The sequence below is a fragment of the Oncorhynchus mykiss genome, chromosome 24, assembly GCF_013265735.2.
Source record: "Oncorhynchus mykiss isolate Arlee chromosome 24, USDA_OmykA_1.1, whole genome shotgun sequence".
Classification (NCBI taxonomy): Eukaryota; Metazoa; Chordata; class Actinopteri; order Salmoniformes; family Salmonidae; genus Oncorhynchus; species Oncorhynchus mykiss.
In genome coordinates, this window is record NC_048588.1 from 12,881,770 (window position 1) to 12,899,049 (window position 17,280).

The following is a 17,280-nucleotide window of genomic DNA, read 5'->3' on the forward strand; positions in this document are numbered from 1 at the left end:
CCTCACTGGTTTCAATTAGGTTTATTCTCCACTATTCCAGTGTAAAAAAAAAAAGTGAACGATTAGACACGGATACACAAAGTAGGTCTCACAAGCAAGAGCATGTAACACTCAATTTGGCAAAAATAAAGGCTTTTGAGCGGAAAGTCTGACATTGGTTATATACAGTGTCTTTTTCAATCTGCGGGCAGAAGCAAGTAGAAAAACGTCTATTGTAAAGTGATTTAAAAATAGATAATGAACGTAACAAGGCAATTTCCCAATACTGGGAGGGATAAGGCCTGAGTCTATTGAAGTGTGTCCCAGCCGTCTCTTAGTTCATGAACTGCGTGTAGCCCTCGGCTCCAGTTACTATAACATCCATCCATATCCTCATGGCCTCCGGGGCAGAGGCCACCATGTAGTAGAGTCTGTCGTGAGTCTTCACACAGAAGGTCAACGAGGGATTGGGGCTCTGGGATTGCAGGGGAGAGAGAGGTCAAAAGGTCAGTAATGTGGCAATGACTTGGTCATTTAATGACTCGGTTAGACCGTTGGACTAGTAAACGAAAGGTTGCAGGTACAAATCTGTTCTGCCCCTGAACAGGCAGTTAACTAGGCAAGTCAGTAAAGAACAGTAGGTTAAAGGTTACATTGTCTCCGATTCAACTACAGTACTAAAGCTTGGTTACAAAAATGAATTAGTACAATGGGTGCACTACAATCAAATATCTTAAACCCCAAAACCTGTATTACATTTGCCCATATCTTTTTTTCAAAAACATTGTCTCGATGGGGCGTCTATGCCGACAGGCACACTACTGAACCTGTTAAGAATTCAGCCTTACGCTGCGCCATCACACACACGCCTCTCTTCGAAACTAAGGCAGGAGCTCAAAGTGCTGAAGGAGAGTCAAAACAGGATGCAGGACAGTCCACATACCATAAGACACCCAATGCACATTTTACAGTTGCACACATGCACTTAGAGTTCATAAGCTATATACACACACACCTGGATAATCCACCCATATGTAGTATGTTTTAATTGAAGGGACAGATTCAAACAACCAATTCCACAGAGGAAGGGAATTATCACTAAGGCTTGCTTTGGCAAACAACTCCAATGCAGGAACTAAAGACGAATGTGAGGATCCAGAGGTGCACTGTTCTGTAATGGCTGTGGGTTTTCATTCTGTCTTGTATTAAACATGCATGATCACACCCCTGGTGGGTATTCAATGGAATATGTAGAGCTGACAAATCCTTATTCCACATGATACACTTCTGTGTAAACAACCAAACACGCACTTGGGTAAAGAGGGCAGAGAACAAGCAATGGGTGAGTTCACTGAGACAAAAGTGGTACGTACATTGGTCAAATTGAGGTTGAAAAATCTTTTCTGTGAAACCAGCCAGTAAAAGCAAAAGAGTGAGAAGAGAAATGAAAGATTGGAAGAAGCAGAATGTGTGTAAAACTAAACATCTCAGAGAGAAATATTGCATCAGTACAGTGAAAATATAAAAAGAAAAGTGATTATAGAAGATTATTTGGTTCTCCGAGTGTTGGGTAGAAAGTACCTTCGTGGCGCTACGCAGGTGATCGTAATAGACCTCTTCAATGGCCTGGAAATAGATGACTCCTTTCAGTTTGGTCTCGTGCTTGTCTGTTGAGTAAATTAACATGACAAAATGCTTGGGTAAAAATATCACATTTGTGATTCCTAGAGTAGTTTCTTTGATGACAGAGAGAGAAAGTCATGGAATATACTATATGGAGTGTAAAGGGGCAATGTTCCCCCTTTAGTGGAGACTGCATTCACAGTAAACACGGAATGTCTGCTTAAATCAGAAATGACCTTTAATTTATAAATCGCAGAATTTGTAATGCTTCAGCGATGCAGATTGAATAGAGCCCCTGATTTCGAAATTCTACCCTCATGGTAAAATATAGCAGCTCATTTCATCAACCACTACAAAAACACAACCAGGGGTAACTTTATGCCCCCTTTACCTTCAGGCATAAACTGCACTAGATCCTTGCTACAGAAAAATAATACAACCGTAACTTTCTAGGAAAAGTAGTTGCAATTTTATAATTTGCATATTACTGTATCTAAAGCCTGCTACCAAAGCGCTACCCACAAATGTGTATTTCCCTTCTGTATCCTAATGCTCATCTCTATCAAACTCATTTACACCACCTTTCACAAATACAGTCTACATTAAGGTCAAAGGGTATGAATATGCCATCTACTGTATCTCCCATTGGCTCGATCCGAGCATTAACAGCGCACTAATGTGTTTGTATATAAATGGCAGCATTTTCCTTACCAACGTAATAGGAGAAGGTCCTTTTGAGGCGGTCGAAGACAAACCAGCGTTTCTTCCACGACTTGATCTTGCCGCCCATCTTGACCAGGTAACCCTTACACATCTTGTCTGTGAGGATCACGTGGTAAGAGGTCTCCACGTTGTGGCCGGATGACTCGATGTGGGAGCGCAGGTCAAACTCCTCCTTGCGGATGGGCAGGTAACGAGTCATAGGACGGGCCTGAGGAAAGGAGGAAACAAACTTGTGACGAGTGTTTCAAAAGCCTGTACGACTAACAGGATGAGAGAGAGATCTCAAACTGTATATTCTTTTTGTTTGGATTTGTGTTATTGGGCCTCAGGCTCACCTGGGAGAAGTTCTTGCTCCTCATCTTCACCTCCTTGTCCACGAGCTGCTGCCTGTGCACCGTCTCGTCCTGCAGCCTCTTCTCAGCCTCCTCGCGCCGCCTCCTCTCCTCCTCCAGCATCTGCCTACGGGCATGGCTCTCTCGCTCCTGGAGAGAAGGTGGAAAAAGATCATGAACATTGACAACTGCTGATGGCCTCAAAGTACTTTACAGATACCCAGCCTAAAACCTCAAAGACCAGGCAATGCAGAAGCACAGGAAAAACTCCTTTAGAATGCAGGAAACTGGGAAGAAACAGAGGAATCAGGCTCCGAGGGGTGGCCAGTCCTAATCTGGCTGTAACACTGAAGTAAGACATCAGTATGGGATCTGATAGGAAGCTAGCCATGGCATGTGAGGTAGTGTCTTACTCTGGATTCTATGAGCCTGGCCTTCTCTAGGTGGGCTTCCTTCAGCATCTTCTCCATCTCCTCGATCTTCAGCGCATCCATCCCACTGGCACTGCAAACCAGACACAGTCAGAGATACATCTCAAATAGCAATGACATCCATCATTCAATTTATTTATGGGTTACAGTGTATTAATACTCTTAAGTCCGAAAACTGTGTCCCGTTCTGAAAATCCACCCCCAAAATGGCTAAAGATCATCAAGCTTCTTACATAGGAACAAAGAGGATTAAGTAAGTCCTAAAAAGCAGTTCATCACTGGTCATAAAAACAGTAACTTACTATGTGGACACTAACTACCGCAAACAGTTATTAACTATCACCGAGTGTTTATAAAATGGGTCATGAAATGTGTAACTGTTTAGAGATACAATGCTGTATACACTGGAAATGTCCCGTCTTGGCCAGGTGGTGCAAGGTTGTGTTCATTAAGGTCAACATTCTAAAACGTTTTGCAACAGAAGACGAATGACTGTTTCTCATTGGACATATAGTAACCTCTTCACTCCGCTTTGGACAGTTTATTTTCCATTTCCTGCCTACTGAACACAACCCTAATGAGTGCTTAGGCCTGATGATTACAAGCAATCTGGGATGTCCTGTTTAAAGTGGAGAAACAGCTGCGCTTTCACCAGGTGCAAAGGGAATGTACACATCTGTCCTGTCTATGTGCGACCACACACATCCTACCTTTCATATCAACTGGCTCAGAGCAACCACTATCTGTGCAGTGTCTTTAACTAGTCATTTGACTATATTTCAGCAGTCACTCACCCAGATGTTTAACTGGCCAAAATACAAATGTTGACTTTTAACCAATCACAGACAGTAAAGGGAACATCCCTTCTGCTGTAGCCTACACATGTATCCAGTCCTGCATCCCAAATATCACCCTATTCCCTATAGAGTGCACTACTTTTGACCAAAGCTCATAGGCTCTGGTCAAAAGTAGTGCACTAAATAAGGAATAGGGAGCCATTTGGGCACAACCCAGTGTGATCACCTAAGCCAGGATCATAAAATATGCTGAATAAATTATTTGGGAGGAAGGCAGTGTTCAGCAAACAGTCTCTGGCATGTGTTTACGGAAGAGCGTTTCGCTGTTCATTATGGTCGGCGATAATTCATGCACGACAACAAACTTGACGAGTTCTGTATGAACTGGGAATACCTTTTGACTGTGATAAAGACGGCATGATTGAACTAGATTTAGAGAAATATTTTACATTTTTCACACTGTCGTGTCGACTGAAACCAAACTGTGCTGCCTCGAATACTTTACACACCGACCTTTTCCGCATGGTTCCAGCACACCAGCTCAGGACAGACAACCTGGGTTAGTTCTGCTCAGTAGTGTAAAAGGCCCTATATTGTACGTTAAATATCCACTAGAATAGTGATAACAGTGGATGGACAACAGCTGAGCAGACACAGGCTTCTTTTGTCACTATTAGACAGACTAATGATACGAGACACAGCTTAACAGATGGTGCACAATTCACAGTCAGACAGGACGTGGGGAGGAGTCATTTGACCCATGAGGTTACTTGTCAGAGATCCCTTGGCAGAAATTAGCCAGTGTGAGTGTGTTCCAGGATATGCATGTGTGTGTTTCTCTGACCTGGACATGTTGTCGGGGGAGCAGGCCGAGTTGTTGCCTGTGGAGACGCTGGTGTCCATGCTGTCGGAGCTCTCCAGGCTCAGTGTGTCGTACGGCTGCTCGCCCGCCGACGGCGGCTGGTGGTGCAGGATGGAGTGGTGCACCATGGGAGGGCCGTGGGCGTGTGAGGGGGCGTAGAGGTGGGTCTGAGAGCCGTGGAGGGCATCCCACTGGCACTGGGCCTCCACTGCAGCCCGCTGCTTCAGCTCAGCCAATCGACGCCGCTGCTCCTCAATCACCTGTTGGCCTGAGGGTGGAGGGAGAGAGCTGATCTGTGGGTTGCTTGATCTCATCCAGGGATACCCTATCATGTCAGTTCTAGGATGTATGGCAGCGCTCTCAGCATGCAGACACACATACTCACCCCCTAACCAACTCTCACACACACATGATTCATATCCACTTGCCAAGCAAAAAGTCATGATCATCAGCATCACCCGGCTATGAAGGGGCAGTAAACCTAAAGATTGCCTGTGAGTCCATGTAAAGTAGGATACCACAGGTCAGCGACAGATGAAACCAGGCCCCACACATACATCAAACATACAACATATATGTACTTGGCATTATCAAAAGCCCAAGCTCAATTCAACCAGCAACATGTTTCCTCATCACCAAAGCTTCCGTAAGTACAGTAGCAGCAAAATACCAATACTACATGATCAAGTAACCCATGGTAGTCATCTTCAATTCAAACCCATGCTCGCTATCCATCATATAACTGACAGACATCTAAAAACAGCTGTAAAGTTAAAAGGGGAACAAAAGGTGGCCCCGACAGATGAAAAGCACTGCTTCCACCAAACGCATGCATTGTTGATTCTCAGCAGGAGGATTGAGACAGACAAGAACATGGAGAAGAAGGGAGAGTTTATATGAGTTGAACACGAGACCAAACCCACTCCCAGGTTGAGTGGTCTGTCTGTCTATCTGTCTGTCTGTGGGATTGTCCATGGTGGAGCAGGGAGACTCAGACGTGGAAGGCAAGGAGGACTCTGTGGCAGAGAGTGGAGGACAGTAATGGAGAGAGGGATGGTTGGGATGGAGGAACAGATGGACAGGGTGACAGAGAGACAAACAGGACAACATGGTGGTTAAAAAGGAGCTGGAGGAGGCAACCATGGAGGAAGAGACTGGGTGAGGGGGAAGTGGGGTGATGGAGACAGGGACAGGGTGTGGTTTCTCTGAAGCATGACAGGAAATCTTGAAATGACAGACAACAAATGTGGTTAACAGAAACCTGGAGAGGACCATCTTAAAACACATAACTATACTAGTTCCATGTTGATGTTTACTGCTGGAACCCTAGAAGGAAACTCTTGCCTCAGACCAGAACATGGGACAGAGTAGCCTGGTGTAAACCTCCCAAAAGGCGGTTACCTTTCTGCTGTAAGGCTAGCGCTCTCTTGGTCTCTATGTCCTGCATGGTGGCAGCCAAGTTCCGTGGCAAACTGCCTGTACTGTTGGGAACCATCAGTGGGCTCTGGAAGGACACAAAAGAAGGAGAGTGAGTGATTGATTAAATTCAAAATTGGGGCGGCAGGGTAGCCTAGTGGTTAGAGCGTTGGACTAGTAACCGAAAGGTTGCAAGTTCATATCCCCGAGCTGACAAATCTGTCGTTTTGCCCCTGAACAGGCAGTTAACCCACTGTTCCTAGGCTGTCATTGAAAATAAGCATTTGTTCTTAACTGTCCCTCTAAACTTTCAGCTCATACAAGGAGAAGACTGGTTCAATAAAGGTAAATTAAAAAACAACAACAATGAAAAACACATACAACAAAATGTTACATATCAATGCAATGGCAGTACACATATTAAAAACCATCAAGGTTTACACAAAAATACTTACTTCCAACTGGCCAAGAAGACATCCAGTGAATGGGACTTACATAAAACATTTTTAACATTTTATTTCACCTTTATTTAACCAGGTAGGCTAGTTGAGAACAAGTTCTCATTTACAACTGCGACCTGGCCAAGATAAAGCAAAGCAGTGCGACACAGACAACCACACATGGAATATGCTATGCATTAACCTTTGACGCGCGACAACAGCTACAGATAAACATCAAGCTCTCGTTCTAATACTATCAAATGTAATCTGATACTATCATGTAACACATGCCTGCCGTTGTTTACCAGTATATAACCATATGCTAGGTCTAATCAATCACCAGGTGACCGGAGCAGGATACAGTGCCTTGCGAAAGTATTCGGCCCCCTTGAACTTTGCGACCTTTTGCCACATTTCAGGCTTCAAACATAAAGATATAAAACTGTATTTTTTTGTGAAGAATCAACAACAAGTGGGACACAATCATGAAGTGGAACAACATTTATTGGATATTTCAAACTTTTTTAACAAATCAAAAACTGAAAAATTGGGCGTGCAAAATTATTCAGCCCCTTTACTTTCAGTGCAGCAAACTCTCTCCAGAAGTTCAGTGAGGATCTCTGAATGATCCAATGTTGACCTAAATGACTAATGATGATAAATACAATCCACCTGTGTGTAATCAAGTCTCCGTATAAATGCACCTGCACTGTGATAGTCTCAGAGGTCCGTTAAAAGCGCAGAGAGCATCATGAAGAACAAGGAACACACCAGGCAGGTCCGAGATACTGTTGTGAAGAAGTTTAAAGCCGGATTTGGATACAAAAAGATTTCCCAAGCTTTAAACATCCCAAGGAGCACTGTGCAAGCGATAATATTGAAATGGAAGGAGTATCAGACCACTGCAAATCTACCAAGACCTGGCCGTCCCTCTAAACTTTCAGCTCATACAAGGAGAAGACTGATCAGAGATGCAGCCAAGAGGCCCATGATCACTCTGGATGAACTGCAGAGATCTACAGCTGAGGTGGGAGACTCTGTCCATAGGACAACAATCAGTCGTATATTGCACAAATCTGGCCTTTATGGAAGAGTGGCAAGAAGAAAGCCATTTCTTAAAGATATCCATAAAAAGTGTTGTTTAAAGTTTGCCACAAGCCACCTGGGAGACACACCAAACATGTGGAAGAAGGTGCTCTGGTCAGATGAAACCAAAATTGAACTTTTTGGCAACAATGCAAAACGTTATGTTTGGCGTAAAAGCAACACAGCTGAACACACCATCCCCACTGTCAAACATGGTGGTGGCAGCATCATGGTTTGGGCCTGCTTTTCTTCAGCAGGGACAGGGAAGATGGTTAAAATTGATGGGAAGATGGATGGAGCCAAATACAGGACCATTCTGGAAGAAAACCTGATGGAGTCTGCAAAAGACCTGAGACTGGGACGGAGATTTGTCTTCCAACAAGACAATGATCCAAAACATAAAGCAAAATCTACAATGAATGGTTCAAAAATAAACATATCCAGGTGTTAGAATGGCCAAGTCAAAGTCCAGACCTGAATCCAATCGAGAATCTGTGGAAAGAACTGAAAACTGCTGTTCACAAATGCTCTCCATCCAACCTCACTGAGTTCGAGCTGTTTTGCAAGGAGGAATGGGAAAAAATGTCAGTCTCTCGATGTGCAAAACTGATAGAGACATACCCCAAGCGACTTATAGCTGTAATCGCAGCAAAAGGTGGCGCTACAAAGTATTAACTTAAGGGGGCTGAATAATTTTGCACGCCCAATTTTTCAGTTTTTGATTTGTTAAAAGTTTGAAATATCCAAAAAATTTCGTTCCACTTCATGATTGTGTCCCACTTGTTGTTGATTCTTCACAAAAAAATACAGTTTTATATCTTGATGTTTGAAGCCTGAAATGTGGCAAAAGGTCGCAAAGTTCAAGGGGGCCGAATACTTTCGCAAGGCACTGTACATACACGATATACACCAAAGTATCTGGACACCCCTTCAAATTAGTGGATTCGGCTATTTAGAGCACACCGCCATGCAATCTCCATAGACAAACGTTGGCAGTAGATTGGCCAGTGACTTTCAACGTGGCACCGTCATAAGATGCCATCTTTCCAACAAGTCAGTTTGTCAAATTTCTGCCCTGCTAGAGGTGCCCCGTCAACTGTAAGAGCCATTATTGTGAAGTGGAAACTTCTTGGGGTAACAACGGTTCAGCCGCGAAGTGGTTGGACACACAAGCTCACAGAACGGAACCGCAGAGTGCTGAAGCGCGTAAAAATCATCTGTCCTCGGTTGCAACACTCACTACTGAGTTTCAAATTGCCTCTGGAAGCAACGTCAGCACAAGAACTGTTCGTCGGGAGCTTCATGAAATGGGTTTCCATGGCCGAGCATAGCCACACACAAGCCTAACATCACCATGTGCAATGCCAAGCGTCGGCTGGAGTGGTGTAATGTGTGCCGCCATTGGACTCTGCAGCAGTGGAAACGCATTTTCTGGAGTGATGAATCACGCTTTAGCATCTGGCAGTCCGACAGACAAAATATGGGCGGATGCCAGGAGAATGCTACCTGCCTGAATGCATAGTGGCAACTGTAAAGTTTGGTGAAGGAGGAATAATGGTCTGGGGCTGTTTTCATGGTTCGGGCTATACCCATTTAAAAAAAAGTCATAGCGCTACAGCATACAATGACATTCTAGATGATTCTGTGCTTCCAACTTTGTTGGGGAAGGCCCTTTCCTGTTTCAGCATGACAATGCCCCCGTGCACAAAGCGAGGTCCATACAGAAATGGTTTGTCGGGCCTCCCGGGTTGCAGTGGTTAAGGGCGCTGTACTGCAGCGTCAGCTGTGCCACCAGAGACTCTGGGTTCGCGCCCAGGCTCTGACGCAACCGGCCGCGACCAGGAGGTCTGTGGGGCGACGCACAATTGGCCCAGAGTCGTCCGGGTAAGGGAGGGCTTGTCCGGTAGGGATATAATTGACGCATCGCGCACCAGCGACTCCTGTTGCGGGCCGGGCGCAGTGCGTGCTAACCAAGGTTGCCAGGTGCACGGTGTTTCCTCCGACACATTGGTGCGGCTGGTTTCCGAGCTGGATGCGCGCTGTGTTAAGAAGAAGTGCGGCTTGGTTGGGTTGTGTATCGGAGGACGCATGACTTTCAACCTTCGTCTCTCCCGAGCCCGTACGGAAGTTGTAGCGATGAGACAAGATAGTAGCTACTAAACAATTGGATACCACGAAATTGGGGAGAAAAAGGGGTAAAATTCACACACAGAAAAAACACAAAAAAGAAAAAAAAATGGTTTGTCGAGATCGGTGTGGAAGAACTTGACTGGCATGCACAGAACTCTGACCTCAACCCCATCGAACACCTTTGGGATTAATTGGAACTCTGAATGCAAGCCAGGCCTAACTGCCCAACATCAGTGCCCGACCTCACTAATGCTCTTGTGGATGATTGGCAGATAGTCCCCGCAGCAAAGTTCCAACATCTAGTGAAAAGCCTTCCCAGAAGAATGGAGGCTGTTATAGCAGCAAAGGGGGGACCAACTCCATATTAATGGCCATGATTTTGGAATGAGATGTTCAACTGGCAGGTGTCCACATACATTTGGTCATGTAGTGTACCTTCAAATTGATTGTGTACAAGGGCCCTATGTGCTTGTAGCCTTTTCTCATGGAAACTGAACTATTATGATGAAGCTAGCTAAATCACAAGATTACAGCAAATGGCCTCAGAAGAGTACTACACAATCCAGCCATGAACTTGACCACCCTCCAACACCAGTACCTTCTATTTTCATTTGGTTGTATGCATTTTAGGCCTGAGTAGGATGCAATTCAGATTTAGCAGCAAATGTGTACTATTCAAATGAGCCTTAAATAATAATAGTTGATTACTACATCATCGCTGAAGACCCTACTAGCCAACCAGTAGTGATGGAGCGGAGGTGATGAGGTTTACCTTGGAGGTTGTGTTGCGTCCCAGTGTGGTGGCTACGTACTGCAGATGGGATCCGGAGCCTGCTTTGGGTTGATGTACCGTCTGTCCAGCATCACTGTCCAGCTTGGAACGGAACCCCTGGGAGGAGGAGTGAAGACGGTCCAGGATCAGCTATCAAACGCCGTAGACTCATTTTTTTGCGGTTACCGCGCACATAGTAAAACATGTATTACATTAAATGGAATGAGGAATATAAACTGTGGTGCTTATTCCAAACTTGTCTGGTGGGAGATGCTGTGAGAAGTAGAGAGTAGAGTACAAATACAAAACAATAGGTTTCTTTAGCATTTCAAAAAAGGCACATTTATTGACATTTCAATTCAACCAACATATTGATTGACATCTTCGAAATGCTAAAGCAACCTACTTTTGGTGAGTGAACTTTAATTGCTACTACTACTACTACTACTACTACTACTACTGTCATCAGACACAGCCAGAGACAGTGATTATTACGTCAGCAAGAGCAGCATCCTTTTTATTGGTGGTCCTTTGATTCCTCCCACAGGTGTAATGACAGAGTCAGTGTCAAAGTGCTTTACTGGCAGATGTCAGTGTGTAACCACAACCTTCAGGTGGTTCGTCCCACAACCTCAGTTGGCCATACAGTATGAGGTCTTATGGCTTTTCATTGTGCCAGTAAATCATCAGAGATTGATTGCAGTCTAGGCTATACCCAGGTTAGGGTCAATTTAGTATTTGGAATTGACCTCAACCCTTTGGCTGTGCTTGTGTGTACTGTAGTATAACCTGGTAGTAAATTTAATACAATGCACATAATACAGGATCATTTTTGAAGATTCAACCCGGTTGAACATTTTATATTCCAGTGCAATGTAATGACATCCATGAGTGGTACTACTGCTTGATTGAATACTGACAAAACATACTAACAGATTACCGTAAAGCATGTGGAAGATGCTCAAAGAATTCACAACGCATGAGTGACATGCAAGCCCAGACAGACCATCATTGATATATTAAATCAATCAACAAAGCACAATGCGCTTGGAAAAGCCATTTTCATGGGAAGACAGAACAGAAACAATGGAAGAGGGGAGGAAGAGAAAGGAGAAGGCAGCGCCTCTGAGAATTACCTGCATAGGCCTGCGAGTGGATAGAGGTTTAGCTGGGAGAGGGGGAGGGGGGCAGAGCTGGCTGCTCTCCACAGCAGCCATCACCTCCTGGTACCACTGCTCTAAATCGAGAGTGGGGATTTGAGGCCTACTGCACTCTGGCTGATACTGGAGGGCCGCAGTTAAGAGTCCACAGTAAGAGGCAGCAGAGAGGCAAAAAACAGAGTGGACAGAGCAAGGGAGTGGAGGAGGAAGATAATTAAGAAAATAAAGCATTAATGAGCAAATAAGAGGATCTGTTAGTGATAGAAATATAAATATTTTTCTAAATGTTATGTTTTTTGTGTGTGTCAATGTTCATCTTCTTGAAATATCAGCAAATGCTAACATAAAAGTGTCTCAATGGGGAAACACTGGTTGAAATGACGTCAATAGAACCAGTTTACAACCAATTACAAACATGATTGACAACTGGTTGTAATGACGTCATTCCAACCAGCTTTGGCCACTGGGGTAGAGGGGGCATTCAGGGCATCTTCAAACGAGAGGTGGAGGAGAGGTGGGTGAGAAGAAACAGAGCGAGAGACCAGACACACCTCAACAGAGAGAGAGGGGGAGGAGCCGTGACGAAAGGAGAGGCAGGAGAAGGCGGGGTCTCCAGCTCCTGACTGGAGGGGCCGGAGAGGAGAGGTAGGGGAGGACTCGACCTTCGGCATCCCAAAGAACTGAGTTAACTGGCCCACAGTCACGTACTCCTTTCATTCAGGGAGCCACAGATAGTAAGGCAGACAGGAGGTCAAAGGGCAAAGAAGGAAAGAGGGAAACAATGGCAGAGGACACGTCAACAGGGAGGAAAACAGCAGCAACAAGGACAGCATGTGAAATAGATGGCAGTAAACCTGACTCACACATGGATAGTCTTTCTATAATATCAACCCATCGTACCATCCACACCTGGCTCAAATACATATGTCAAATACTTGAGCTGTGCTTCAGTTTGCCTAGTACAATGGAATCAATGAAAAAGCTCCAAAAGTGCAAGCCCCAAGCTAAATCAAGCTCACCTAAAATACTGGCAAGTACTTGAATGCATATGACATCCAGTGCATTCGGAAAGTGTTCAGACCACTTCCCCTTTTCCACATTTGATTACGTTACAGCCTTATTCTAAAATGGATGACAAAGCGAAAACAGTTTTTTTTACATTTTTGGGAGACGAGTCAGGATCGAGGGAAATATGAACGGATCAAAGTACAGAAAGATCCTTGATGAAAACCTGCTCCAGGACCTCAGACTGGGGCAAAGGTTCATCTTCCATCAGGACAACGACCGTAAGCACACAGCCAAGAAAACGCAGGACTGGCTTCGGGACAAGTCTCTAAATATCCTTGAGTGGCCCAGCCAGAGCCCGGACGAACCCGGTCTAACATCAAAAAGCTGTGCAGCGATGCTCCCTATCCAACCTGACAGAGCTTGAGAGGATCTTCAGAGAAGAATGGGAGAAACTCCCCAAATACAGGTGTATTTACAAGGCTGTAATCGCTGCCAAAGGTACTTCAACAAAGTACTGAGTAAAAGGTCTGAATACTTATGTAAATGTTATTTTTTATTTTTAATACTTTTTTTATTTATTTATTCTAAAAACCTGTTTTAGCTATGTCATTATGGGGTATTGTGTGTAGATTGATAAGGGAAAACAACTATTTCATCCATTTTAGAATGAGGCTGTAACGTAACCAAACGTGGAAAAAGTCAAGGAGTCTGAATACTTTCCGAATGCACTGTATGTAGTTGATCCAGGTCTGGTACCATTATCCTCATTCAGTAATGCAGAAGAGCTGATTATATCAAGGACAGGGCCATTTAGCAGAAAGCCAATACACTACAGTAAGCTACCTAGAAGCGGACTGCTAGAGAGACAGGTGAAAGAATGAAAAGATGGAGTGAGAGAAAGAGAGAAACAGAAACCGAGGGCAAGTGATAAGGAGAGATAGAGAGAGGCATAGTGAGCGAGAGAGGGCAATGGTACCTCGCAGGGTACAGCTGCATCTAGGGTGAGCGAGAGGCCGTGCTGAGCAGAGGTGGTGAGTTGGGTGTCATGGCAATCACTCCCAAACATCTCATAGACATCAGAGAGCTTCATGTACTCCTGAGAGCCAACGCAAAGCAACGCAAACCAAACAGGACAAGAGGCCATGAGCTCACTCCATGACACGTCCTTTTCATAATATGAATACTCATACACACACGGATGTGCACCCATATCAGAAATGTGCTCGTGCAGATACACACTTTACAACCTTCCGGGACAAGCTGCTGTTTTATCGTGTTTTTAAAACAAACACATAAGCTTGTGTGAAAAGCACGAACAACTATATGAACGGAAAAAAACAAAGAACACAGCACTTCTCTACCCTATAATTTCCAAGGCTCACATCGAGCTGGAGAAGTGAAAACACGTGGTGAAAGAATACAATAACAGAGATGTCAACAAGCTCTACCCATCTTCAAAGGATAGCAAAATGCTAATAGAGAGAAAGAAGTGCACTACACAAACCAAACAGAGTAGTACACTTCAATGAGAGAAAGCACTGTGCATGTGAGCCTCTGGCTAAACCTTCACACAAACACAGCATCTTAACATCCCAGTTGTAGCAAGAGTTGTTTATGCTTTTTCCCCCATTCTAAAAGTTGAAGAGATAACATCAATTAAAATGTCCATAGTTCATCCAACAGACCAAGTATTTCATAAAGACAAACAATGACGGCATTCAAATCAGTATTGTACTTCCAGGGCCTCACACCGAATGTGTTTTTACATATGGGGGGTGGGGTGCAATTTGCTGGGAGTGATTGGGTGTAACAAGACATAACTCACAGACTTCTGAAAGACCCACTCCTTAATGAAAAAACAACATTAAAAACACCAGCCTCGGAGCTTGGTTTCCTATAAAGCTGTAAATATCACAGAGTGGGCCTTTAAGTTTTAGACGAATAGACTGTGCATAGGGGGGTTACAGTGAGTGAGCTCAGGTGTCATGCAGGAACAGTTACACTGACAGTCTGGTTACCTCTGTCGGGCTGCCCCCTGGGTATAACTGAGAGGCGGCGCTTAAATAGGAAGCAGCGGGACGGCAGAGAGGATGCTGGGAGTGGGAGTCCTCTAACAGGTCAGTCTGGCTGATATGGAGCAATTCCTGTTTCAATAGGAAGTCAGGGACACTGGTTTCAGCTCCTGTTGCTGTAGTGTACAGTTACGGTGTGTGTCCCTCTAACTTACACTAGGTGTCAATACAGTACTGGGATAATAAGTGTCAATCACAAAAACATAGGTGTTATGTACAATGAGTGCCCCTGTAAGGGTTATACTCAGTTTAATAGGGCTAGTTTACAGTGGTCTAAAAGAGCCCATTATATCCAATTCAACAATGAAACTGATAGGCATCTCATGTAATGAACTTGCTCTAAATGCATGAGAACGCAGGTTGATAGGTTGTGTCCGAATGGGAGTTTAGCACGAGACTAATTGGTTCATGTTTTCAGAATAAACAACGCAGCCCAGGGATTCAGGCCAGATTTGTATCTCGCTGGCCTGAGTTGAGATATTATGTGCAATCCACCATCAAATTGCAGATGTTTCCAATCCCAAAAAATACATCAGTCGGATCTGAATTATCCGATCAAAGCAGTTTGACTCATGGTTGCACTCATGGGAAATAAATCATTGAGGACAACAGGTGTATCATAGAAATCTAGTAGCCTACTATTTGCAAATGAAAATATCTAGGAGTGCATTTTCTCCATTGTTAATTTTTGTTGGTAGTCTTTGTTGGTCTTTCACAAATTAAGGAGTGTGGTTTTTAGACAAGTGATCCGAGTGGAGGTCCGTTCATCCGTCTGGGTCATGATAGATAACTGATATCTGTAGGAGTGACCTCTTAGTCGGTAAGATAAACACCCCTCACCTCTTTCATGGTGCTGGAACACTTAGGGAAAGATCTTCCTCCGGTAAGGCTGAGGTACCTCTTCTCTAAGGCCGATAGCCTCTCTTTCTCCTGGAACACAGAGACACCAGAAACACATGAGACTGTGACAAGACCAAAGGACAGCTTACCTCACCCATCACTATGCCCTGGTTACAGTATGCTCGTATTAAGACATAGCTTCTTGTACCTTACATTACTGAAAGTATGTAAGTCTCTGACTCTGTCCTGATTATGGATTGCCATAGTTTCTTTACCAAATTAGAAAATGTGCCACTGCAGAGGACAAGCCGGGGACAAGGCAGCACATGTGCCGAGTAATGAAGTGAAATGTCAACAAATGGGAAATCCGCCAACGAGCTCTTAATTAATTGCCTTAATATGAGGTGGCTGGCATGGCACATTGCCCTGCATGTGGTAATGTATTTGTGTGTGATTCTCACATTGTCAAACAAGACCAGAGAGCGATAATGATTCAAATGAGTTATTTTCAAAAGTGGTTTCATGGTCAAAAGTGGTTTCACAATGTCATTTCTGTATATGAGTAGATTGTAGAGTGGCTGCTGGGACAGATATGAACTGTATTGTAATGTTACCTTATGGAGAATCTGCAGGGTAAGGTTCCTGTCCTTAGCCAGCCTGTCACACTCCTGAGAAGCCTGCTGTCCCAGCTGACTGGCCTGGCCTTCCAGAGCTGCCATCTTGTCCTGGAAAACATGTTTAGAGCGTTACTGCTGAATTAAAGGGGTACTCAACAAGATGACAAATATACACTACACCAAAAACAAAGCAGTAATGGTCTATCATGTCTTTGTCAGGTATCCCCACCAACACCATTCTTGACGTGAATAATCATACTATTTACACTCAACCTGGAAAGGTTTTTGGCCATCATCAGAAATTAGGATGTTTCTCTGACAGACATTCATATTCACAGCTCCAGATATGATGGAGGGTTGCCAGAATAGATAGGAGCAGCCATTGTGGTCCAGTCCATTACCTTCCTCTTGGCCACGCTGGTGTGGTACTCAGCCCTCTCCTGCAGCAGCTGCTGGCTGATGGTCTCCCTCTCCTCCTCCAGGCTGCTTTCTCTCTCCAGCTGCTGGAACTCCAGGTCCTCAAACTGTTTTGTCTCTGACTCCAGGGTCTCGCCCTCCTGTCGAACCCCACACAGAGCCCATCACAATGGGTTACAACCACACCAGGCCTCAGCCTCCTATAATATACCGTTTTCACACTGCTGAGCCAAGCAAAGCCGAGCTGTATTTGGCTGGCCTGGTAACGTATTCATCCATTCGCCATAGATGCTAGAATTGTGCTAGAAAGCACAATGTGTGGAGAACATACCCGAGCCAGCAGAGTCTGGTGTGGTTGGCACAATTGTGTGAAAAGGGTTCTAAAGTACCAACAACTACCAACCCCAAGAGACAGACAGACAGACCCACAAGGTCACCACAGGGTCACCCCCTCCGCCCCCCTTGCTCTCTCCAATGACCATGCTCCTGAGCCGGGGCGGTCAAGGCCCAAGCCAAGCCAGCACAACCAGGGGCGGTAGGTAGGCCACAGAAAGAACGTGATTCAAAAGAGTACT

The 17,280-nt window shown here is 44.6% G+C and overlaps 1 protein-coding gene across 5 annotated transcripts; it reads right to left on the reverse strand.

The window, feature by feature from the left end:
- Positions 1-4: 4 nt before the first annotated feature.
- On the reverse strand, positions 5-16,960 carry LOC118944087 (pleckstrin homology-like domain family B member 1). 5 transcript variants are annotated; one of them, XM_036961915.1, is made up of 16 exons: positions 16,690-16,960; positions 16,286-16,396; positions 15,672-15,761; positions 14,778-14,903; positions 12,303-12,461; positions 11,728-11,874; positions 10,592-10,708; positions 6,149-6,251; positions 5,671-5,763; positions 4,730-5,015; positions 3,071-3,161; positions 2,661-2,807; positions 2,314-2,533; positions 1,561-1,646; positions 1,353-1,382; positions 5-454 (listed from the first exon to the last, which is right to left on the reverse strand). In XM_036961915.1, the coding sequence occupies exons 2-16, from the start codon at positions 16,388-16,390 to the stop codon at positions 314-316; spliced, it is 1,941 nt and encodes a 646-aa protein (XP_036817810.1). In that variant the 5' UTR covers positions 16,391-16,396; positions 16,690-16,960; the 3' UTR covers positions 5-313. The 5 variants fall into 5 exon arrangements, with proteins under 5 accessions (XP_036817810.1, XP_036817815.1, XP_036817814.1 ...); XM_036961920.1 differs by lacking the exon at positions 14,778-14,903 and having other exon boundaries at positions 16,690-16,956; XM_036961919.1 differs by lacking the exon at positions 5,671-5,763 and having other exon boundaries at positions 16,690-16,955.
- Between the last annotated feature and the right edge of the window lie 320 nt (positions 16,961-17,280).